The 24,961-nt window shown below is 45.5% G+C and overlaps 1 protein-coding gene across 1 annotated transcript; it reads left to right on the plus strand.

The window, feature by feature from the left end:
* Window positions 1-17,716: 17,716 nt before the first annotated feature.
* Window positions 17,717-22,874, plus strand: LOC146194996 (uncharacterized). The gene is made up of 3 exons (XM_084597601.1): window positions 17,717-17,944; window positions 21,916-22,007; window positions 22,758-22,874. Exons 1-3 carry the CDS (start codon window positions 17,732-17,734, stop codon window positions 22,864-22,866), a joined length of 414 nt encoding a protein of 137 aa, XP_084453727.1. The 5' UTR covers window positions 17,717-17,731; the 3' UTR covers window positions 22,867-22,874.
* The last annotated feature ends 2,087 nt before the right edge of the window (window positions 22,875-24,961 follow it).

Genomic DNA, 24,961 nt, shown 5'->3' on the forward strand with positions numbered 1-24,961 from the left:
CTTCCTTGGCTAATTCTAGTAACGTTAAAAGCACTCTATCTTCATTATCGTCACAGGGCAATAGAGAGGAATCCAAATGGGTAGCTCATTGGCAATAACATCCAAATTGACGCCATGAACCGAGCAGCCCATTTAGTTCACATGCCTGGAGACGAAACACGGAAGGCATCAGGCCCGCGTGCGCGTTGCATTCCCTCGCTTTGTTTTAACCAACATTGATTCCGCGCTTTAGTAGATCAAGGTTTTCATCGTATTTTTATGCCACATACGCGCAAGCTAACTTATTTCATGAAGTTTTGAGTGTTCAGCGAACATCTCTTACTAGCAAATATACTTGCGATCAACGCATGCATGGCCTACCTCAGCACAGAGTTTGCTTTCAGTTGCTGCACCGTTCGGGGATATTATTTGCAAAATTTAGTGTAATGTCAGGCTTACGTAAAGTTTCGTTTTTCGAATATCGAGAATAAGTGCCGTGATACTGAATAGGCTAGTCTGCAATTTCGTGTGCCGCATTCGCTGCACCCCATCAACCCAAGGACGCTGCCTCCTACACTTCATTCACATTCTTTGTGAATACGACATACAAATAGATTCTGGTGACGATAAAGTAACGGAAGACAAACGCCACTTGAGACGCCAAGGTGGGGAAGGTAAATAATCGCAGATATGCGAAGTGCGACTACACATGTAAATTTTCAGAAAGTATTGAACACAGGAAAACATCAAACGTTATGGCAATATTGTTGTCAGAAAACTGTGAGAACGTATTGCTTCGATAGGCACATTTCTTTTGTAACTAAGAGATCAATTAATTGTCATATTTTTCACTGAGACCCAGGTGCTGCGAAGCGTTTTCTGAGTAGAGGGAGCAATAATTGATGCAAAGCATTGCATAAGTCTGAATCGACACTGCTGAGTGGGGAAACGCTTGCTTCTTTTCCAACGCGCGGGTTCGAATGCACGTGAGCAAGATATTACACGCATTCTTGCGCAAGCCTGTTGCGCAACTTCGTTTACGTGTTACGGAACCTTGGTCAATTTATTTCAAGCAAATAAGATGTTGGGAAAAATCAGAGTGGCCGACATGCGACCGAATCTAACGGTTGATTGCTACTAGGACCTTGCTACCATGCGAACGGCTCCGAATGCTTGGAAGGATCGCGAACAGTTAGACCAATCGTTATAGTGCTTAATGAGCTAACACTGCGTAGGAAACTGCCTTCGAAACTCTGACGGCTGCTTTCCATCTTTTCGGCAACGAAAAGAAACGGAAACTCTTCTTTTTGTTTTTGTTTTTTAATTTCAAAATTTTTCCGGGCACTTGCATCTTCAGCAGTCCCACCAGTGGCTAAATGATCAGAATAGGTCCAGTAAAAAGTGAGTTGCAGGACTCATACCATGTATGAATATTTACACAATGGGGCTCACAAAAATGTTCATTGCATTGTAAATAGATTTATTTCCTTATTATTGAATTATTACAGAAGCTGGCCGACCACCATGGATATAGATGTTTTTCCTAGCATGTGCTTAGTAAGATAACAAAGTGTTCATAGTTATGTACTCTCGTCCCACCTATAAATGTGACGTCTGAGATGCCAGCCGTGCCAAAAATTTGATCATAACGAACAAGCGGCTAACTCTGTGCCCTAAAAACCGTCATATCTTACTACGTCCTCTTTCATCCGGAACCTCACCCTGCGCGCACGAAAGTGGGGCTTACGTTAGGCGAGCTGTGATCGCGTGAATGCGGCACCCCCGTGGCCGCCGCAAAACGAGCCTAACGCAAGCCGCGGCACCGTCATCACAAACACTAGCGGCCGTGGGTGTAGTGAGGACGGCGCCCGCGCGGCCAACATAGCCTTGCCGTTGTTCCCTCGTCACCATGCAACGAAGGAGCTGGTGACGTCACGTTCACAAATTTAATACAGTGTGTTGTCCCTGTGACCGCACTCCTTAAGCAGGCGGCGCCCTTGAACTCGGAGAGCGTCGACCCGTGATGCATCGAGAATTAAGTCGGCAGTGGCAAAGAAATGACAATCCGTGAGTTAAATATTACGCATTTACACTGAGCAGGACCAGTCATATATTCCCTATCTAAAAGTCAATGGCGCGACGAGAACTAGTAAGTATCCAGTTTCTAAGTTATTAGTATCGAGTATATTAATGGCGTGTTTAAAGCAAGGCCCATCTTGCGCCAAAACAACGCGTTTTGTTTGAACCCGAATATAGACGCCATTTTAAAACTTTGTACTATTTATAAAATTAAAACAATTGGATACACATGTACATCGCGCCTATTTGCGTTTTGTGCTGGAGAGGAGGCGAGCCCAAGAAAAATACAAAAAAATTTGTTTGCGAACTTTATTTACAACTAATGGATAATGGATAATGAAAGCTTATAGTGTAATTGAGAAGCAATGGAGAAAGGAAATTGAGAGCGCTGTTATGCACCGAGAAAATGCGAGGGTTCTCGTCAGAGTCAGGAGAACAAAATAGCGCAGTTTCAGATAAAAGTATACCAGCCTTTCATGCGTGCCTATGCGGTTCCAAAGGACCGATAATTTGAGTATTTTTCTCAGCACGTACAGTATGCGTCACCCTGTGTAGAGCACTCGATCGGCGCACTTCCTGGCATAAATATCGACACCTCGTTTCAGTTTCTACTTTTTACAAACAATGCTTGTACGGAAGTAGATCCACACAGACCTGTCAAAAAGATGAGCACGACCACTTTTTCCGCAAATAATGGGCGGATTTTTAATTTCATTTTTTATTTCGGGATGAGCACTGCACGAGCGCTCTACACAATGGTGAGCCGACTGTATACATAGCAGCACGATTTCAACTGTAGTAATACAGCGCGAAACTGATTTATGTTTCTCTCTTAGCTTGCCTTACCTAACCCTACCTTCTCTACCACAGCACTTGGTTTGGTGTATGGGGTTTATTAATGTCCCATGGTGGCTCAGGCTATGACGGACGCCGTAGTGAAGGGCTCCGGATGATTTCTACCAGCTGAGGTTATTTAACGTGCACTCACACCGCACAGTACACATATCCCCTTGCATTTCACTTCCATCTAAAGGTAGCCGCCGTGTCCAGGATCGAAACCAATACACCGCGGATCAGTAGTCGGGCTCTCTTAAGTATCCTATTTCTTAGCGAGCACAGCAAGCCAAGGGATTTCTTTAGATGTGTACACGCCTCGAAAAAAATTCCGTGTGTGTGTGTGTGTGGAGGGGGGGGGGAGGGGGGGCGAGGTGCATGTGCGTGTGCGTGTGCGTGCGCGCGCGCGCACTTACATTCGCAATGCCAAGTCGTACTGTAGATCTTTGTGTGCTATCTCACCGATTGAAGCTCCTTTCACACTGCACTACATTCCTGGTGATTCCAAACGGAGAATCGAATCGTGCATTAGCTACTTCGTTTTTTATGACTTAATGTGGTAGAAATCACCGTGGGTTTGTTCCATATCTGTTCGTGGGGAGAGGTTTAGTCTGCTAAGACCTAGGAATCAATGTCGCGTCGCATACCTCCAGGGCAACCTGAGTAAACTGTTGTTGTTTTTCTGTTTTCAACTTGGTGAGGCTTTTCTTTTTTCCATTCGCAGCATATGATGTTCTTATTGGATATCCAAACATCTGGGCCTAATTGGCGGGAATATCGTTCCAACACTGCAGCTGCCAACCAGCGCCACTTGGAATGACCCGTGCCCTGGCCCTTGAGCGTTTAATCCCGGCTAAAGAGATGGAATGTTCAAAAGGTTTTCATTGATTTTCGGCTCGTTGCTAGCCGGAGCAATACCACACCTTATAGTTGCTCAAAAAAGACACACACAAGCCAGGGTACAGGACAAGCGCTCATCCTGTACCCTGTCTTGTGTGTGTCTTTTTTCATGCAACTATAAGATGTCTGAAGTACTGCACCAACTAGGCCGACAAGACATCTTACTGAAGCAATACGACTTTCGTGTTTAATTCTCACAGCGCGTAGGGACCGCAAAAAAAAAAAAAAAAATTAGAGCACTGCAGAATCTACATTGGAGTAATGCGAAAGTATTTAACCTATATGCAGAGTGCATCATGAGGAAGGCCGGTCTGGACGAGTCTTCAGCTGGAGTGAAGATTGCTGGAAAACGTATCAACAACCTTAGATATGCGGATGATACCACTTTAATGGCAGAAAGTGAAGTGGAACTCAAGAGACTTCTGATGCGCCTACAAGAAGAGAGTGAGAAGTTTGGGCTCAAACTGAACATTAAAAAGAAAAAGGTTATGGTGTCTTGCCCTATCAGACAAGAAGTGGAAGCTGTGACAGATTTTCTCTTCTTGGGCTCCAAGATTACCGCGGAAGGAGACTGCAGCCATGAAATTAGGAGACGCCTGCTTCTGGGAAAGAGAGCAATGGTTAGCCTTGACCGCCTAGTAAAGAGCAGAGACATTAGTCTGCCAACCAAGATCCGTATAACTCGTGCTATGGTCTTTCCTGTTGTGATGTATGGATGCGAGAGTTGGGCTGTGAAAAGGGCTGACCGCTGAAGAATTGACGCGTTTGAATTGTGGTGCTAGCGAAGACTCTTGAGAGTTCCTTGGACTGCCAGAAGATCAAATCAGTCAATATTGTCGACCATAAACCCTGACTGCTCATTGGAGGGTCAAATTCTAAAAAGCTCAGCTACTTTGGTCATGTGATGAGAAGAGAGGAGTCGCTGGAGAAAGATTTGATGTTGGGAAAGGTTGAGGGTCGCCGGAGAAGGGGTAGGCAGCGAACGCGATGGTTAGATGGCATCCTCGAGGCACTGCAGATGAAGTTATGTGATGTTAGAATGATAGTGAGAGACCGGAAAGCGTGACGTGACATTGTCCATAGGGTCACGAAGAGTCGGACACGACTGAACGACTGAACTGAACTGAATGCGAAAGCACGGATGCTGCTGCTGGTTGCTTCTGGTTGCTTCTAGCAGCTTAATTCACTTCTTGTTTGCCCATTTAAATATGTCTTATACGCCTTATACGCATCATCTGACCTACCTTAAGGCTGCGCCCCAACTACTGCGAGGAGCCGAGCCACAGCCCCATTTATCCTCCTAGCGTGACGTCACAAACAGCGAGCGCCCTATCTCGGCTGCGACACAGCGCCGTGTGTGGACTCGCCGCCACCATCCGAAGGCGCGAGCTGTCTCTCTGCAGGTCTCTCGGTCTGGCGTGACGTCACATGGTCACGTGAAAGGTCCTGTATGGAGGCGCCACGACACGCCAAAGGCTCGAAGTGCTAGCAGTATTGCTTTCGCAATAAAATGAAATTCTGGGCGATTTGGATGCTGCCCATATTGAGCTGGTGGGTGCGAATTTTACGAAGACTGAGAAAGAAAAGACGGCGGGCGTCTAGTCTCTCCTTTCTCGGCCTTCATAAAGGTTGCCGCGCATAATTCATTGTGAGAGCTGTGTCCATTTAGCTTTCAAAATATCTGGCGACGACGACCACTGCATTTCGGCCGTCTTCTAAAGCAAGCATGAAAGCACGATATATCCGCAGTTGACTTTGTCAAGAAAGCTATAAGCTTCTTAACTTTTTTATTTTTCCGAACAGTACAGTGAAGGCAGATTGGCGCACTATCGCAAGGATGCTGGATCCAATCAGCGACGGCAATCGTAGTCCTATATTCCGTGGCGATGCAGGGAAAATAAATTCCATACTGCCCACTAACTTCTGGGACTGGCTTTACTTGAGGTGGCCACTGTCAAAAAGAGGTTGCGATTTGCAGGAAACCGTCGCGAAAACCTGCGCCATCACTTGCATTTCCGAAATCGATATAATATTGTTAAGGAAACGTACACAGTGGTAAACGGTAGTTCACTGTTAGATGCACACGACACACCGCCCACCTCAGAACGAAGTCAGCTAGCCTGAGCGTCGTCTTCTTCCCTACTTCTCATCAGCAAGTCGTCGTCGTCTCCATACTGTGCTCCGTAACAGTACTCCCCGCACCGAAGAAGCACCGTCCCGGTGCGTCCTACATAGGAGAACTCGAATGATATGGTTTTAGACGGGCGACATGCACGAGTTCTGGATGACGGATTGTGAAAGGATTCTTGGGCTGTAAAGGGGCGATCTCATAGGTCACATCGGTGACTTGCCGCAAGACGGAGTAAGGGCCCACGTAACGAGGCAAACGTTTCTCACACATACCTATGCGGCGAGCCGGGTGCAAAAGGAGTACGAGGGAACCAGGAGGATAGTGGACGTCTCGGTGATGAAGGTCATAACGACGTTTTTGAGAGCGCTGAGACGCTTCAAGACGCTGTCGAGCAATGTGGCGGGCGGCATCAGCGCGGGCGATGGCATCCGAAGCGTAACTACAGGAAGAGTCGTCAAGAGGCAGCAAGGTGTCGAATGGGAGTAAAGGGTCACGGCCGAAGAGTAGATAAAAGGGAGAGTATCCGGCGGTATCATGGCGTGAGGAGTTATAGGCGAACGTGACGAAAGGTAAGGCGACTTCCCAGTCACGATGGTGATCGGACACATGCATAGAAAGCATGTCGGTCAGTGTGCGATTGAGGCGCTCAGTAAGACCGTTCGTTTGCGGATGGTAGGCCGTGGCGAACTGGTGACGAGTGGCGCATGAGCGGAGAAGGTCATGAACTACTTTAGAAAGGAAACAGCGGCCACGATCTGTGAGCAGTTGACGCGGAACGCCATGAATCAAGATTACGTCACGCAAAAGAAAGTCGGCAACGTGGAGGCGCAGCTGATGGGGATGGCCCTGGTTACAGCATATCGGAAAGTATAATCAGTCGCCACAGCAATCCATTTGTTTCCAAACGTCGATGTCGGAAAAGGCCCAAGAAGATCGAGGCCCACACGAGAAAACGGCTCAGTCGGCATTGGAATTGGTTGCAGAGGCCCACTAGCTTGAAGCGAGGGTGTCTTACGGCGCTGACACAGCTCACAAGCGGCGTAGTAGCGACGACAGAGCGGTAGACACCAGGCCAGAAAAATCTGCGTCGCACACGGTCGTACGTGCGTGATACACCCAGGTGTCCTGCTGTAGGAACGTCGTGAAGTTGGGCGACGACACTAAAGCACAGATGAGCCGGAACGACCAGTAAAAGGTTCGCGCCATCTGGACGCATATTGCGTCTGTATAATGTCTCGTTATGGAGTACAAACATGCTGGCGGAAGGATCGGGGATGTTGCGCAGCTGGTCAATAATTGGTTGCAGGGCAGGATCACGACGCTGTTCGGAGCCGATATTGATAAAGTCCGAGATGCACAAAACGTAGTCGTCAGCAGTATGGTCGGACAAATCGGGAGGATCTAAGGGATGGCGGGACAAGCAGTCAGCGTTTTGGTGTAAGTGGCCGGACTTGTACACCACAGTAAATTCATACTCTTGTATTCGCAAGGCCCAGCGACCTAAGCGGCCAGTGGGGTCCTTAAGTGAGAACAGCCAACACAAAGCATGATGATCAGTCACTACACAGAAGGACCCCCCAAACAAATAAGGGCGGAATTTGGTCAGCGCCCAAACAAGTGCAAGGCATTCCCGCTCTGTAATTGAATAATTGTGCTCAGAGGTTAAAAGCAGGCGGCTAGCATAAGCAATGACGCGGGAGGAACCATGCTGGGACTGGGGAAGGATAGCACCAATACCATGTCCGCTAGCGTCGGTGCGTAGTTCGGTAGGTGCAGAAGGATCGAAGTGCGCCAGAACAGGTGGGGTGGCGAGGGCAGAAATAAGCGTCGTAAAGGCTAGGCTTGGTCACAAGCTCATGTGAAAGGTACGTTTTTTTGCAGAAAAGAGGTAAGCGGACGAGCGATGTCTGCGAAGTTCCGAATGAAGCGGCGGAAGTAGGAGCAAAGGCCAAGGAAACTTCCCACGTCACTTGAGCTACGTGGGGTAGGGAAGTCGCGCACGGCTCGAACTTTTTCAGGGTTGGGCTGTACACCATTTGCGTCAACCAAATGACCCAGGACTTTGATTTGGCGCCAGCCGAAGCTGCATTTTTTGGCGTTCAGTTGAAGACCGGTGCAGCGGAAAACTTCCAGGACCGCAGAAAGTCGATCAAGGTGGGTTGCGAACGTGGAAGAAAAAACGACGACGTCATCCAAGTAGCATAAACATGTCCATTTGAAGCCACGGAGGAGTGAGCCCATCATGTGCTCGAATGTCGCAGGAGCGTTACAGAGTCCAAATGACATCATCTTGAATTGATAGAGTCCGTCGGGGGTGACAAATGCGCTTTTCGCGCGATCCGGTTCGTCGACAGCAATTTGCCAGTAGCCTGAACGCATGTTAATGGAAGTAAAATAGCTAGCACCATGCAAGCAGTCAAGCGCGTCATCAATTCGCGGAAGAGGGTGAACATCCTTCTTTGTTATTTGATTTAGGTGGCGATAGTCGACACAAAATCTCCAACTTTGGTCTTTCTTTTTGACCAATACGCCAGGAGCCGCCCAGGGACTGCAGGAAGGCTCAGTAATATTTTGCGCCAGCATCTTGTCAACTTCTTTCTGTATAGCATGCCGCTCTGTAAGGGAAACACGATAAGGCCGTCTGTATATGGGGCTGGCGTCACCCGTATTGATTCGATGGGTGACAACGGATGTTTGGCCCAGTGGTCGGTCCCCGAAATCAAATATATCAGCGTACGACAGCAAAAGGTCGGAGAGAGCTCTGGCTTGGTCATCTGGCAGATCCGCAGACATCATGCCTGAAAAGAGGTTCGAATGAGAAGAAGCCGATATATGCTGCTCCGACAGATGCTGAGGCGTTAGAGCAGCAACTTCGCAGTCCGCCAAAGAAAACAGATCAGCGAGTGCGATACCTGGGGGTAAAACTTGAGTCGAGCAGCTGAAGTTCAGTACGGGAAGATAGGTGCGGTTAGCAGTGACAGTCACGACGGTATGAGGGAGTATGACGTTGTGACGGAGAACAACATCGGTAATTGGGCAAGTGACGTATGTGCCGTCAGGAACTGCAGGGATCGGGGCCAGCGGGACATAAATAGCAGTTTCGGGTGGTAGACGAACAAATTCAGCGGATCGGGGGCGGGGCTAGACATCGGTGTTTTCGGAGCAGTAGGGCAGGTCTAAGCGAAAAAAGCCAGTTGAGCAATCAATCAGGGCAGAATGGGCCGTTAAAAAGTCGATGCCGAGGATCACGTCGTGAGGGCAGCGGTCGATAACAGTGAAGAGGACAGGGGTAGTGCGACCGGAAATACTCAAGCGCCCAGTGCACAGTCCCACGACGGCAGCGACGCTTCCATCGGGAACACGAACGGCGGATGAAGCGGCGGGAGTGACAACCTTTTTGAGACGGCGGGGAAAGGATGAGCTGAGGACTGAAATTTGGGCACCAGTGTCAATGAAGGCAGTAGCAGGGGCACCATCCACATAGATGTCTAGAAAGTTGCGGCGATGAGTGAGGGTCAGCAGAGGATTTTCGGGCCGGGTCGTCAATGCAGCGTCACCTCCGGGAGCTGCATTGGTTAGTTTTCCGGATGAGAGCCGGAGAAGTGGGGAGATGAGGAACGGCGAGATTGGGGCGAGCGGGACCGCCGGGTCTGAGGAGACGGTGAGCGGCTGGACATGCGCGGGGCTGGCGGGTTAGTCACGAGTGCGCGTATCACGGACATAGGTTGGGTGTGGAACATAGTCGGCGCTGCGATCAGAATAGTAGCGAGGTCGAGGTGGCGGAATCCAACGGATGCGGCAATGGCGCGAAATGTGGCCGACACGTGACCAGTTGAAGCAGATGGGTCGGTCATCCGAGGTTCGCCATTCGTCCATGTTGCGGTAGCGGTAGCGGTACCGCGTCTCAAAAAGGCGTGGTAGGAGCCGCAGCTGCTACGACTGGAACGTTGGGTTGGAGCAAGGGCTGCGCGGAAGGTTGGCCGGAGTTGAAGCCCCCATTCGCGTTGAGGCCCACATTTGCGAACTCCTGGCGAACGACAGATTGGATTAAGGCTATAGTAGCATCCGCTGGCTGAGGAGCGAACGCAACGGATGTCAAAGCTTCTATCTCTCGACGAACAATCCTGGTCAAGTTGGAGGGACGAGATGGCTGCTGTAAGGTTGGACTATCTTCGCACGAGGACGTAGCAGCTGTGTTTGGCAAGCGTTTGAATCGGTGAGTAATACGGCGGTGTTTTGCTTGTTCAAACTGGCGGCAAACTTTGATAACTGAGTCGACCATCGGACAATCTTTGCAAAGCAGCAGATTGTAAACATCGTCTGCAATTCCCTTTAATATGTGGGCCACCTTGTCTAATTCGGACATGGACAGGGACATGGACATGCGTCCGATCGGCTTGCCAAATAGGTCTCGAAGCTTCTCCTTGCATATCTCCCACGATGTGATATCGTCTTCATGCGTCTCGAACCAGACGCGCGCCGTACCTGCCAAATAGAAGATTACGTTGGCGAGCATGAGGGTCGCGTCCCAACGGTTGTGCTTGCTGACCCGCTCGTACATGGTGAGCCAGTCTTCTACGTCGACGTGGTCGGTGCCGCAAAAGGTGCCTGGATCCCGAGGCTGCGTCATGACGACGGTGGGAGCTGATGGTGCCGCTGAAGAAGGTGTTGCGTCGGATTGCATTGTGATGGTACCAGTCTGGCGGCCACTACGGAGATCCAGGTTTGGCGACTTGCGTACTTCCAGCAATCCTCCACCAATTGTTAAGGAAAAGTACACAGTGGTAAAAGGTAGTTCACTGTTAGATGCACACGACACACCGCACACTACAGAACGAAGACAGCTAGCCTGAGCGTCGTCTTCTTCCCTACTTCACATCAGCACGTCGTCGTCGTCTCCATACTGCGCTCCGTAACAATATCATACTTTTTGAATTGTTCTTGAGAAGCTGACACTCTTTAAATGAAAACAATATAGATGGCGAGAACTAACAAACTGAACTTTTGCAAACGTTTTTTTTTTATTTTGCATTTTTTAACCTTTAAGAGCAATCATTAGGAGTTTCTATGAACAGGAACAGTTTCAGAAAAACAGTGTTTAGTGAAATTTGGGTGACAACTACCATTTATTGAAAACACGCGGTTTGTATGGATCAGACGCGCATAATCTCCGACACTAAATATCTGATCAACATAAGTCAAGTGTGCCTTCAATAAATGTTTCTTGTAAGTAGCACCCTGTTTTGTCGCCGTTCCTCCCTCCTGTTGTTTCCGCGCTTTTAATTTTATGATGTCGCTATTCGGTGCTGTGGCATTGTTGTCAGGATGAAAAGTTTGATGCTAGGTTTCTAGGTCGCCTATATGAAAATAACTGCAGTCTGCGTCCAGTAAGAGCCACTGTGTTGACATTAGCTTGTGACGTTGACGGTTGTATAGAAAGAGGGCTCCGACATTCCTTCAACCTTGATGCCGAAGCATGATCTGTGCCAAGTATCATCATTACAATGTTCTCGCCCACAACCGGTAGGCGTGACACTGAGAGTCCTTTGAGAAGAAGGTGGCAAAGCCGCACCGAAATGAGACGCTGATTTATGATCAACTTCCAGATTATGCACTAAAATTCTTGATCCGTAATTGTCTCTGTGTAGATCAAGTTACGTTCTCCAGAAGGCGTGGCTTAAACTAAATACTTAGAGCTGGGAACCGATGCACATGATTAAGACAATGAAACAAGAAAAACACGGTGATGGCAAGTTTTAGCCGGGTGGAACAGGAGTTTCTTAAACGATACTCGAGGGTTCCAGAAGATAAATATCCTCAGATTCACAACCACCACCATTCATTATTCTCTGAATTCGAAAGCTAAACCTCAACTTCCATACTTTCGAATCTGTGATTTTGATCGATATTTGTCAATAAATTGCTTGAACTTCCGGACATTGAATGAAATCTTAAGGTACTAGCAAGTTTAGCAATGGGCGAAATGATGAAGAAGTATTGCAGGCCTAAATAGCTAATTGGACTCACCGCTACTCCTATGGGGCTGAAACGTGGAGGCTAACCAAGAGAGTTCTACTTAAGTTGAGGACAACCCAGAGGGCTATGGAACGAAACATGGTAAGGGTAACATTAAGAGATAGGAAGCGTGCAGAGCGGATCAGAGAAATAACTCAAATTACCGACATTCTAGTGGAAATTAAGAAGAAGAAATGGGCATGGGCAGGACATGTAGGGCGAAGATATGATAACCGATGGTCGCTGAGGGTAACAAACTGGATTCCAAGGGAAGGAAAGCGTAGCAGGGGGCGGCAGAAAGTCAGGTGGGCGGATGAGGTTAAGAAGTTCGCAGGGGTCAAGTGGATGCAGCTAGCACAGAACCGGGTTAAGTGGCGAAATATGGGAGAGGCCTTCGCCCTGCGCTGGGTATTGTCAGGCTGATTGTGATGATGATGATGATGATGATGATGATGATGATGATGATGATGATGATGATGATGATGGTGATGATGATGATGATAACATAGCTAATTATTGGTGCACAGCCGGTCTCCTCATGTGCGATGTGTACAAGAAAGTCACATATTTTTGCTTAGAGGTGCAATAGTTAAATTATTAAGAATATGATCAAGAGGCGTCTCTGAGCTGATAACTGATGGTCAATTTATTGACGACTGACGTTGAGCCATACTTTGTCGACGTCCGACGATTGCATAGATCTTAAAGTGCAGGAAAATAATTTACTTTTTACTTAAATAGCCACTGACGTTGAAATAGGGGTTGCGAGGCGGGCTTTTTCCACTTTTGAAATGATGAGTCTTTAATAGAACCTGAAATTCAAGAGAATTGGTTGACACCGGAGAAAAAAGGTATGTCATTTTTAAATATTATTTATTAGCTTTACATGCTTTACATAGCCAAAAGCATCCTCATGACTACAGAACGAGTGACATAATCAATTTTCAGAAAGAACAGAATTTGAAAGAAGTGGTTATCAGTACCCTTTTGAACTCGCTCCTGCATCAGTATTTGTTTCTATGTCTTACCTTAATATCCGTTTTCTGCCTTGCTCTCCGTCTACATATGCCTGTTGATTCCTAGGAGCAAGGTCGGCACCTATGCGGGTGCGGGGAAGGTGACAAACTTCCGCATTTTGTAAATACCTGTCTAGGAACATCAATTGGAAGGCGGTTTGCCTTCAGGCTCTGCATAACGGCCGGCGCTACAGGTTCGACCGCTCAAGTGTTGCTCTTTGTGGCGTGGTGTGAGCTTTTATTAGGCGTCAGCCTAACGGTCCCGAACAGCTCCTGTAGGTGGCAAATGTTACGGATGTTTCTGGGGCTTTCTGGAGATCCAGACGACACATAGTGGGTTGCACATTGATTATAACTATTATGCATACCGCTTACGAAGCAACCAAGATAGTAGCAGCAAGAAAACGCATTTAATGACCGCACCTTCAACTGAGTTATTGGTGAGCAACACATTGCTAATTTGCTAAAAATTGACATAAAGCAGCTTTAATTTAATTGTCTATTGTTACCCGGCAAACGGTTCTTTGGCCTAGGGGGAGGACATTTGCAAGCAATAAGCAACACTCGGATATGGGATATGGATTGTCAAATGTCGTGATCTCGGGGTAAAGTGCTTTTTTTCACTGTCGCTACCTATCTAACAGTTACCACCAAAAAGCTGTATTTCTAACTTCGAGGCTTATCAGAGCCGAAATCTGATCTCGTTTTCCTTTATTCAGCCAATGACGCAGATAGCGTCCCCATATCAGTGCAATGGAAATCAAAGGCAAAACACTCTCGGGAGATAGGCATGCCGAAACATGACTGTTTCAGTTCTATGTCGCTGCAGTTTATTAGACCTCATCGTATCTTCTTGTATCTTATTAGGTTCCTGGAGCAAATTCGAGATAGCGGCATATTTTCGAACACCTATTTACTTGTCTCCCCTCTGGATGCTACAAAACGTAATTAAGCTTTTTCACTTGTTGGTATGCCACATCTAACGTGCCAAACCTGATTAGGCGAAATTAAAGGGAAGCCGTTATGGAGGATGCAGCGTCAGCTGCGACAAACTGAGACTTCCTTAAATTATTCCTTAAATTGAGACTGTTCAACCAGCAGCACAATATATAAGTGCCTACGTTCAACTTTGAAGTTTTCCGTCAGAATATGGTTGCTATAGCAGACGTTTGCTGCGGAAACTTGGACCCCTCAGCCGAACACCACAGTGTCTAAGACTGCGATCCGCTCTAAGTCGAACTAGCTGGGTTCGAAACCTGTCGCAAATGCGGCGATTCGATGGAGGTATGCGCAAAAGGAGCCCGTGCGCAGTGCAATGTCAGTGCATCTCAAAAGACCTTTAGGTAGCTAGGTGGTCAGATGGCATTTTCATGCGCAAAAATATTACTTTGTCCAAAAGAACGGCTGTTTCTGAAACCATCTGAAGTTTCTTTGTGCATTATCAGCGCCCATTCAAATTTCCTTGTTTGTTTGACGTTTTACTTTAGTAATTCATTTCATTTATTGCATTCCTAGTTACTTTTCATCGATTCTGCTGCACTTAAGGGTAGTTGGGCTTGAAATTGTGCTTGCGACGAAGAATGGTAGGTGTAACGTTAAGAGATAGCGCGAAGAGTGGGTCGGCGAAATAACTCAAGTTAGTAACATTCTAGTTGAAATTAAGATGAAATGGACATGGGCAGACCACGTAGTGCGAAGAGAGGACAACCGATAAGCGTAGTAGCCGGCGGTAGAAAACTAGGTGGGTGGATGAGATAAATTCATAAGGGTCAAGTGGTTGCAGCTAGCACAGGACCAGCTTAATTGGGGGAAAATGGGGGATGCCTTCACCCTGCAGTGGGTTAGTCCGGCTGGCGATGATGATGATGATGATTATGTACTTACATCTGATGCAGGCAGCGGCTGACGTATGGCGTTAAAGCTGCCATCGACCCTAAATACAACGTTCTGCTTCTTCTGACTGTAGTCCCGCCGCGGTGGCCAAGCGGTTAGTGCATTCGACTGCTGAACCCACGTAGGCGGACAGAATCCATGCCTCGGCAACCGCTTTTCCGTGGAGGCGACAAGCAAGGCGCCCGTGTGGTGTGCGATATCATTGCACGTTAAAGAACCCCGGGCGATCTAAACTACCGCAATCCTTTACTACGGCGCCTCTCATAGCCTGAGCCGCTTCAAGACGTTAACGCTACAAATGAAACCCATGCATCTTTTGACTACAGGCTGATTCCAGCTGGTACCCTTATTTCTTTATTCCCTTCGACGTGATCTATCCAGCACCCTGTGCTTGAATCGAAACTTCCTCGCTTTCTCAACTTCTCTACTCGATGAAGCTCAGTATAGCCTTAGAAGACGTTGCACAAGCCAGCACTATTTCAGATCCCGGCAGAAAGCTCAGACGCCCAAGAGTACTGCCAAAGGGAGTAGTCTAAGGAACAAGCATACATCAAATAATTTGTTCTCTGATTGAACGCAATAAGGCGACACAACCAATGATAAGCACATGAAACACTATAAATCTAAAAAAAATACAACTTCAAGAAGAGAAGGAAAAACACACAGAACAAACACCAACTTCCCAGCTCAGCAAAGGAAACCATATGAGAACAGGGTACCAATTTGAAAACCAATTACTTACTTGTTCATCATTTTACATCGTGGCTTTATGCCCTGCAGTTTAGCCCATAGTTGAATTGAAAAAAATCGCACATAATACTATCTGGTTTTTTAACATCAGTTCTCAAAGACCCATGGTTTAATGAAATCTTCAACTTTTCATAATGATGCAGCTTTTTAGCAATACCTTAGACACTTAAATATTAGACACACACACACACACACACACACACACACACACACACACACACACACACACACACACACACACGCACACACACACACAAATGTACTGAAAGTATTCCTGGAATGAACATGGTATTTAAATTGTGTCCCTGCTTGTCCCAGTTTTTTTCTACGCTTTATGCCGCACACAATTCTTTTTACTGAGTGAAAATAGCTCGCTTCTTATGGTCACAACATGCACCATATAAGAACATGTTCCAACTACTCAGTATGTAGTTCTTCCTTGCCATCCCATATAAGCATACACGCTTAAAGTTTCGTGAAACATACCAGCGAAAACGCCCTGCATCATACGGCAAGTAGTACATCTAATAATGGCCCGATAAATTGCGGGCCATCGTTAGAACAATTACATATATTTTAACTATACTTTGCCTACTTGACACTTTATGCAGAGTAAGAAAACCGGCAGTTCACAGGAGGAGGCTCGTGTATGCCTAATACTGAAAATTTTTCACGCAGCTGTCCAGGGTTCGGAGACTGTGAGTCGCTAAGGCACACTCACGAAAAAAGAAAACTGTTGGCTTCAGAATAAACCCTAGGCAGGTCCTTGACTGATTATAAACGTAAAGGCGTACATTTTTGCGAGGTTAAGTAGCAGATGTAGTATTTCCTCCTCGGAGCAAAGATGTTACCGAACATTAGTGGAATTTGAAATGCGGCTGTCAGGCAGCCTAGTCATGATAACCAGGTCACAAAACATTTGCTAAAATTGCACAAAGATCAAGCTTTACATGTGTGCTAAACAGTCGCGAGTTCGCACTTCATCTGTACCTGCCTCTTTCTTCGTCCTTTTCATCGTCAGTGTATGGCTCTGTAGCGCATTACAATTCGCGATGCAAAACCACATGGTCCCTTTTGTAGCATTGCTTGTTCCTCTCTACCTTTTTGATGAATGCAGTTAATTATCTAAGAAACACTACCACTGCTTTCAGCGAAATTCGAATAAAGAGCAAGGGCAACGAATAAACACGCTTTATTTATATATTTATTTGTTTGTTTGTTTGTTTGTCTGTCTGTTTGTTTGTTTGTTTGTTTGTTTGTTTGTTTGTTTGTTTGTTTGTTTGTTTGTTTGTTTGTTTGTTTGTTGCATTCATGAATCAAGGATAAAGAGCTTACCAGAGACGGTCACACATGTCAAAATAGATTAGACAATTTCACGCGTATAGTAAGATTGCGTCACCGCCCAAGAAAGAAAAATTAAAAAAAAATAAATGCTCTAAGAGAAGCTAAGACAAGAAAGAGGCAGGCTTATTTAGGGTAAAACTCTTTTTTTTTTTTTTGTTGTTTTACAAAAATGTCACCAAAAATTTGTTGAAGCATGGCCGACTTTTTGAACATGCGCTGGATACGTATCATTTAGAAAGTACACTTCGCATCGGCTATTTAGAATGGCCAGCAGCTTTGGTCGTTTGTTCTACGGAAGTGCAAGGCTTCGTTCCGAGCCTACCGAAAGATTAGGTTCATTGCGGGTGCACACTAAAAGCAGGCTACGTTGCCAGGACTCTGCCGACGGAAGACGGCACTTCAGTGACTCGGCTTGAGTAGCAACACATGTGGAACCTCTCTATCATGGCAAAGTGAGTCTGGAGATGTCCAAAATGTCTATTTTATGCAGCAGAGTCAAACAGAAGCATTGCACCATGCCCGCCTCAATACTTTGTGTGGACAAAAGGCTCCATAGCATACATATCACGTTGTCGTCGGTGGCATGCATATTCGATAACAGAAAACGTCGACGGGCATTTGAATGCGAGGACTCCTGGTAAAGCGCAGCTCTACTCGATAAGCTAAGCCGAACACAATCGTTACGGGGCAGTACCCTCACCCACACCTTTCTCACTCTATGCATGCGCGCAGCGGCACACCTTGTATTCGCGACCAGGTGCCATTGGCCGGAGAGTTTGCACGCGGTGCTATGGCGCTGCTCACGGCACGCATCGAGGCCAGAGCCAATCCGCCAGGTTTTGCACACAGCCCCACTCAACGCCGCGAAACGGCTATAAAAACTTCCGCGCGACTATTAGACTCCGTTAAACGTGCCGACGGATATTATATACGCAAGGAAAAGAGTGAAATTGTGAGAAAAGAATTTATTGAAGCAACATGGACAAGGCGTGCAAGTGCGGAGGTAAGTTGCCTGTTCTGTCCTCAAATTTCTCTCGGTTTCTTTGAATAAGTGGCGCCAGTGTAACCGCATTCGAGCACCGCGGTATGTTTGGAATCTGAGGACTGTGCTGTTGCCAAGTGCATCTTCCGTTAGACGCACTGTGTGGTACTATTCAGCATCACCTTTAGTGCGCGACCATCGGCGCAGCCGAATTGAATGCATATTTTTCATTCCACTATACTATCGTTGGTTTAGACCTTCATCAATAACTTGCCTGCAGTCATTAACACTGCCATCATTCGTGCTGAAAAATTCTGTGTTTACGGCGGTAATTCAGGTGTACTAACACTGGCAAGCCAAGTTCCTTTTGCCAGCAAAAGCTCCCAAATGAGATTGGATGAGGTATGCACGGGACAACAGTGAACTGCAGCGGTATATGCGACTCCAAGAATCGACTCCTCGATCCTATCTTGCGCTTTCTGTCGACCTGCTCGATTGCGAATTACACACAGATAACATACGTAGTAAAGCAGCAATGCAGTATATTTCCAGCTGCACCCACCTATCCTTCGGAAGGGGAGGGGGGCTGAGGGTACACTTGCTCTCCATATTCTATCATGAAACATAAGTGCGCTGCAGCTGATGCCGCAGCGCGAGGTTTCGCCTAGGGAAGAGAACACGTAAACACACCGTTAGCCGTTATTGTGCTAACGGTGCCTTCGAAACCTTTGAGTGCACATCGGACGTGGCCGCATCGTTATTCCCGTGATTTTCGAGGAAAGCAACTCCGAACGCAGCTGACATGCTTGGTGGATTGGAAAGGATAATTCGCGCCTAGAGAAAAGACCCGCGAGTCTTTGGGTGCGTTTTTCCGTCCTTGTGTTACTCTATCCGTGGTTTTTGCGCGTCCGATGGAATCTAATCACGCGTGAACTTCATATATTATTCTTTAGGAGAACCGTCCAAGCTGGTGGAGAGACACCGATTAGTGAACATTGCATTCACAAAGTACTTCCTTTAAGGCATAAAACAAGAAGCTAAGCTATATTCCTCTTACCTTTTCCTGTTTTGCGTTGAGAGTCACGTTAAAGCTGCAAGTTCAGCCTGCTACTGGGCTTAATGCGATAAAAATGTCCGTGTCGCAACAACAAAAAAATAAAGTCATATCGATGTTCTTGCTCTTAAAATCCAACAATAAGGTCGATAACGGTGGCGTGAATTATTTTGTTTGTTTGTTTTTCATCTCTTTCGATTCCAGCTGAAACCAGAATTTTCACTAGGCTTTTGTAGCAATGCCGTGACATAAAAAGAGTGTCTGAAGATGTCATTTGCAATATCAATGAGCTGTAATTGCACTAACGCCGTTTTCTGGGCATCTGGCCTGCGCTAGAAGTAAGCATAATTCTTGAATTACTTGCAAGCATAGAAGGAAATATATAGTTTATAAAACGGTCTCTTCAACGCATGCAATGAACAATAGGGTTGACAATGTTTCAGCAGGAAGACGCGTGCATTCAGCTAAATACCTTCATTAACCGAAACACTCGAGGTTGACTGCCAGACAGCGACAGAAACTAAAAAATGCATCGAAGGCAGTTTGTCAAATACAGACGAGGCTATTTTCCTTCCAAAGATAAATATTGCCTGAAGGCATAAGGAAGTATACGTATGTGATGGATAGGGAAATGTACCGATGAACAGAAGTGGTTATGGGGTCTCTTCAAAGAAAAGTACCGCCCAGTCAAAATACGATGCCGGCAATTTCCAGATTGTGAATAGCCTCAGTTCTAAGACAGACCTATAGCAGGTGACAGGTATCCACTTCTGCGTCGCGGCATACTTGACTAGGTGTCTAAAGCACATCCACTCCCTGCTACTTTGGCAACTTCGTTCGATTACCAGCAGACTTGAGGTGTGACATGAAGCGAGCTGTGCAGCACGTTCACTTGTATACAGCAGTACAGCGCTGCAGAGTTGTCTCGACTGAAGTCGTGTGGCCTTCCTCGCAGACTCCGTGTTAGCGACGATTCCAGAAGTTCCATCCACGGTGCGCACACGTATAGCTTCCAAAGCAGTAGCCTTGGCGCTTTTCAAACTCGGGGCTATATCTCTGTGGGTATGAGCTCTGCCCGCTCCCCAACCCTCTCGCACGTCCTCTCTGGTCGCTCCTCAAGTGTTGCCCGTGATTCATGAAGTCGTGGTGGTGTGTCGACTGCGACGCCGCCTGCGAGACACGTCACAGACGATGCGATACGTGGTGTAGCGCGATAGCACGCCCAGCAACGCCCCGGGGCCTTGGCGCGAGCGATCGTTGTTTTTCCCCGTTCGTTCCTGTAACAATGAGGCTAATCAAAGGGCAAGGGGTAGGAGATAAGACGGCTGCCGCAAACAGATACCAGCCGACATCATTTCTGAACTTGCTACATGTCGCAGGTTCGCTAGTGTAACCAAATAAAATGTAGTGTTTGCCTTGTGAACGCGGTGTCCGATTCCTGAGTGGCGCGTTTGAGCATCAGGCGCCAACTACGCCAGACAGGCATGTTTAAGTAGTTCTATAAAGAGCATCTTGCATCGTTAATGCTTTCGCGGAAAGTACAAAGTTGAAATTCAGTTTTTAGAGTATGTTTCGCTATGTGGCCTGCGGTATTACAGAATAATTTTTTTTGAAGACGAAGCAATATTTTCTCCAAATTACGTTTCAGGGTTAACCCTTCATATTTCAGGAAGCGTGAAAAAAAAAGAAAAGGCGAGTTGGATAGCGATCACGCTTTTTTTTTTCCTCTTTTTTTTCTACGTGCTCGAAACCCAACTAGGTGATTTCGCCGGTAGCGGTCTTGTACATATTGACCTGAAACAATAAAAGTAGAATAAAAGAATCTATTTTCTTGACTGAGTACCGAGCCCGATGGGGTGCAAATATGTCGGCTTCGCTGCCCACTGTAAGAGTAATGTGCCGTCACCGCTTTTTGTATTCATATCATAATAATATAAAATATTTACGCAAGTATCATCTGTCGCACTCGCCTTACATGAAATGGGTAAAATTATCCGATTGTTTTTATAGATTCAATACGCGAGATCCGGTCAGATGCTGGATTGTTTGATAATTTCTCTCTCTCTCTCTCTCTCTCTCTCTCTATATATATATATATATATATATATATATATATATATATATATATATATATATATATATATATACCTGGCTGACATGTATATATATATATATATATATATGTATTCCCACGGCCTCCTTCGTCATAGGTAGGCGCGCTAAACTTTAACCCAAGACGATTCACTAAAACAAGACAAGACTGGTACATGTGCGAACTTTCCATATTCCATGGGTTACGGTTTGATGAATTTCACTCATAAACTTGTGTCTAAAACGTGTTTTACCATGTTTTTTTTTTTTGTATGTGTGTGTATATAAGGACAGAAGTACATGTAATAAACAGTTGAATGCTCGCACATGTGTCAGCCTTGTCTTGTTCTAGTGAATCGAAAACACACCACAAGCGCTTACTCACAACTAAACTTTTATTCGGAAAACCGGCAATTTATACAACACAAGCAAAATAAAGAGCGAAACAGGAAGAAAGGGAGAAATCCCGCAGGCGCATCAAGGTACAGAACCTCTTTTCGGTGGAGAATCACCATTGGATCAGCAAAACGGTTTAGGTCATTTCCTGCGGTATGATATGCTTCTAATATCTCCGAAGTTATTTGATTAGTGTGACGAAATAAAACAGCTGTATCCCTTAGTATCGGCTCCCAACCACTGCATTTTGCGCGGATTAGACGACGAGGGTTTCTTCGGAGACCGATTGTGATCCTGCAATCTAACATTGAAGCACCGCCCAGTTTGCCCAATATAGGTCCGGCCACCATTCATTTTCCAAGATGCTATACCAACTCGCTCAATTGTCAGTTTTGCTTCCCCTAGGACACTGTCACTTGATCAGACGTTTTTACTTTTTTTTCTCTCTCAGACCCCAAGTGCACCTGCACCTCGCAGTGCAAGTGCTCCACCGGCGGATGCCCCTGCGACAGGTGCAAGAAGTAGCGCGTCGCACGGTGGCAGGTGTGTATGCCGTATTTGCAACAAGCGTAGGCGCAGTTCTACTTCTATCATTAGACGGTACATTTAGCCAGATTTATGTAAACTCTGTACATACGTACCCGTACTCCCATGGACTCCATCTCCTCCATCGGAACCGCCGGCGGCAGCGCTTCGATGGAGGCGAAACGAAGGGGCGTCCGTGTGCTGTGCGATGTCAGTGCACGTTAAAGACCCCCAGGTGATAGTAATTTCCGGAGTCCTCTACTACGGCGCCTTCCATAGCCCGAGTCGCTTTGGTACGTTACACCCTGCAAACCAAATCAAACCATGGACTTCCACTGTGTACATGCAGGTAAATAGCACATCTGGAATTCTATCACATAAGGCCACAGTTTGGCAAAATGAAGTAAGCACAACTTGAAGTGAGGAAAGTCAGTGGGATGTCTCGTCTCAAAATTTATGGACTCCTATTTTATGACAACGGCTAGTGTATATCCTCATAGGTATTAGACATTGTAAATGCCATCTCGTTTATTTGTGTGTGTGTTTGCTTTTGTTTGGCTTCGGCACAATTCACTTTGTCTCAGCATCTCTGCCAGCACTGAACTTGTCAGAACTGCGTTTTGTACACTCCATGTATTTTGTGTTCTTCAGTGTTTAGGAATGAGCTTTCGATACAAACATAGTTTTGCAGCTCTGTTCGCTTTATGCCGTGTATAGAACCTCGTGCTTCGGGTCGTGTGACAGCACCTTCCGTTTTTCATGTTTCAGAGTGAAACGCTTGAGCCATGGATGCTTCAAGTGGGCTTCAAACCAGATGGCCAAGGCGGAAGAAAAAAAAAGTCAGTCATTCTGGCCTATGAATGCCAATAAAAAATGAGAAAACCATTTTCGTTCCATTGTTTTTATTATACATTACGTGGTAATCCCAGCCCCGATCCCAGTATTGTGGGAGGTTTGCTTTTGGGATTATCAAGCCGCACAAATTTTCTTACGCACGAAATATATATAATGAAGTAATGAGCATATCTCGCTTATATCCCGCTTACAACTGCAGTGCTTTGTACAATACGGCATTATTATTACATGGCATGCTCAAAGAAACGCTCAAAGGATGTGCAGACAGAGACGTGAATAGGCGAGCTATTTCCGATAACTTCAAATAGTGAACAGCTGCTCCACTACTTTCCATTAACCGAATGTATCACACCATCTGTTGAGGGATGAGAAGAGATCAACTTGTCTATTCGTCGAGACAAAACATTTTGATGTAACAAAATGGCGTGAGCACTCCTACGTTTAGGTGCGGGCTCCTGGTATTTCGGACTTTGTTTGTGAAATGCAAAAAAAAAACAGAAACAGAGAGTATTAAGATTAAGTTGCAATATGTATAGCCGATCTATTTTTGACCATCGCTTTGCTTTGGTTTTCTTTACCAAAATTACTGATTACTGGAATTTTTTTTTTTTTTTCAATTATTGAACTTCTGAGGATTGAGTTTATCTCATTTTGGAGGTGGCAAAAGTAGCTATTTTTTCATTAAATGTTACGTTATAAAAACAGCTTTCACGTTTGTTTGTTTGTTTTTTTCGCTCTCTCTAGATTGTGTCTACTTTATAAACGTTGAATTTTTACCTTTCCAGTGAGTTTCGGATTAATATTATCAAGCATTTAAATAATGTTGAACAATGTTCCTTGAGTAGACGCAGAAAAATTTTGCTCACATTGCTGATTTTGTCAAATATCATTAATATAACAAGAGCACATATCTGGAGTTTTACAAAAAAAAATAATTTTGAATACTACATTATTTATTCAATTGTACTGGCGAATTTTTTGTCCGTGTCGGCCAGTGTCACCTTGTATGTGCCCGCTGTTTGACAAGAGAGGAGACAATAGCCGCTGACAAAAAGGAAAGCACAGGAAATTTTATTGGTACTGGTGAATGTGAAGTAATAAATAATCATGGAGGAAATTGGTTAGAACGTAGATGAAAAAGAAACTGTCACATGCTTCCGGTGGGCGTTAGTAATTACAACAGAGAAAGAGCTACAATCACTGCTCTTTATATGACGTTATTTCAATCATTGGTATTTAGTTATTGGTTATGTCATTGGTTACGTCTTTGGCTATTACAATCATCAGTCTTTAGTGGACGTTATTTTCTGTTGTTTACTGTGGTTCTGCAAGCGTGCCAATTTTTCTGTTAAAAATGTTCATTCAATACAAGCGTTAGATCATGCATAATGTCAAAACGACAGGTAGTTTCACTACTGCATATTAAACCTGTCCAAAACTTCACAAGCTTCGCCTACAAGAATTTGCGTTGCTAACTTCAGCGGACTTTTTAGACGACATACTGTGACCATGATAGCTTTCACAGCATTTTAAGCAGGCATATTCACTAAATGATACAAAATTCACTTATTCCTCTTTATGAGCTGAAATGTATTGACCAAAATTAAAAAAAGGACAAAACAGGAAATATTTCTTATGATGAATATTAATAATTGAAATATTGTTATTAAGTTTATTGTGTTCAGGTTTCTCATGATACTAATATCAATAGGCATTACCAAGGTATTGCATAGATGTCCGGCAGATATACCACTCCTAATGAGACACTTCTTCAATGGTCGACACAACTTGTAGCCTGACCAGTATATCTCAGGCATAATAAGTGTAACTGACATTAAAAGCACTGCCAACAACCTTTACTTCGCTGCACGCTTTATATATTTAAGCATTCAGGCTATTTTCTGAGAAGCACAACAATGCTTCATTTCGTCGATCCCAACTAAACCCATCATATTTACTATGTCAAAGAACTACCGCCCATTCTGAGATTATGCATGTTTTAAAGCTTCTATTGAATTAACGTTTTCACCTGAAAAATTGGCACGTTTTCAGAACCGCAGTAAACAACAGGAAATAACGTCCACTAAAGACCGATGATTGAAATAACCAATGACATA

Source organism: Amblyomma maculatum, chromosome 3 (genome assembly GCF_055883805.1).
Source record: "Amblyomma maculatum isolate TAMU_Amacu chromosome 3, ASM5588380v1, whole genome shotgun sequence".
NCBI classification, from domain to species: domain Eukaryota; kingdom Metazoa; phylum Arthropoda; class Arachnida; order Ixodida; family Ixodidae; genus Amblyomma; species Amblyomma maculatum.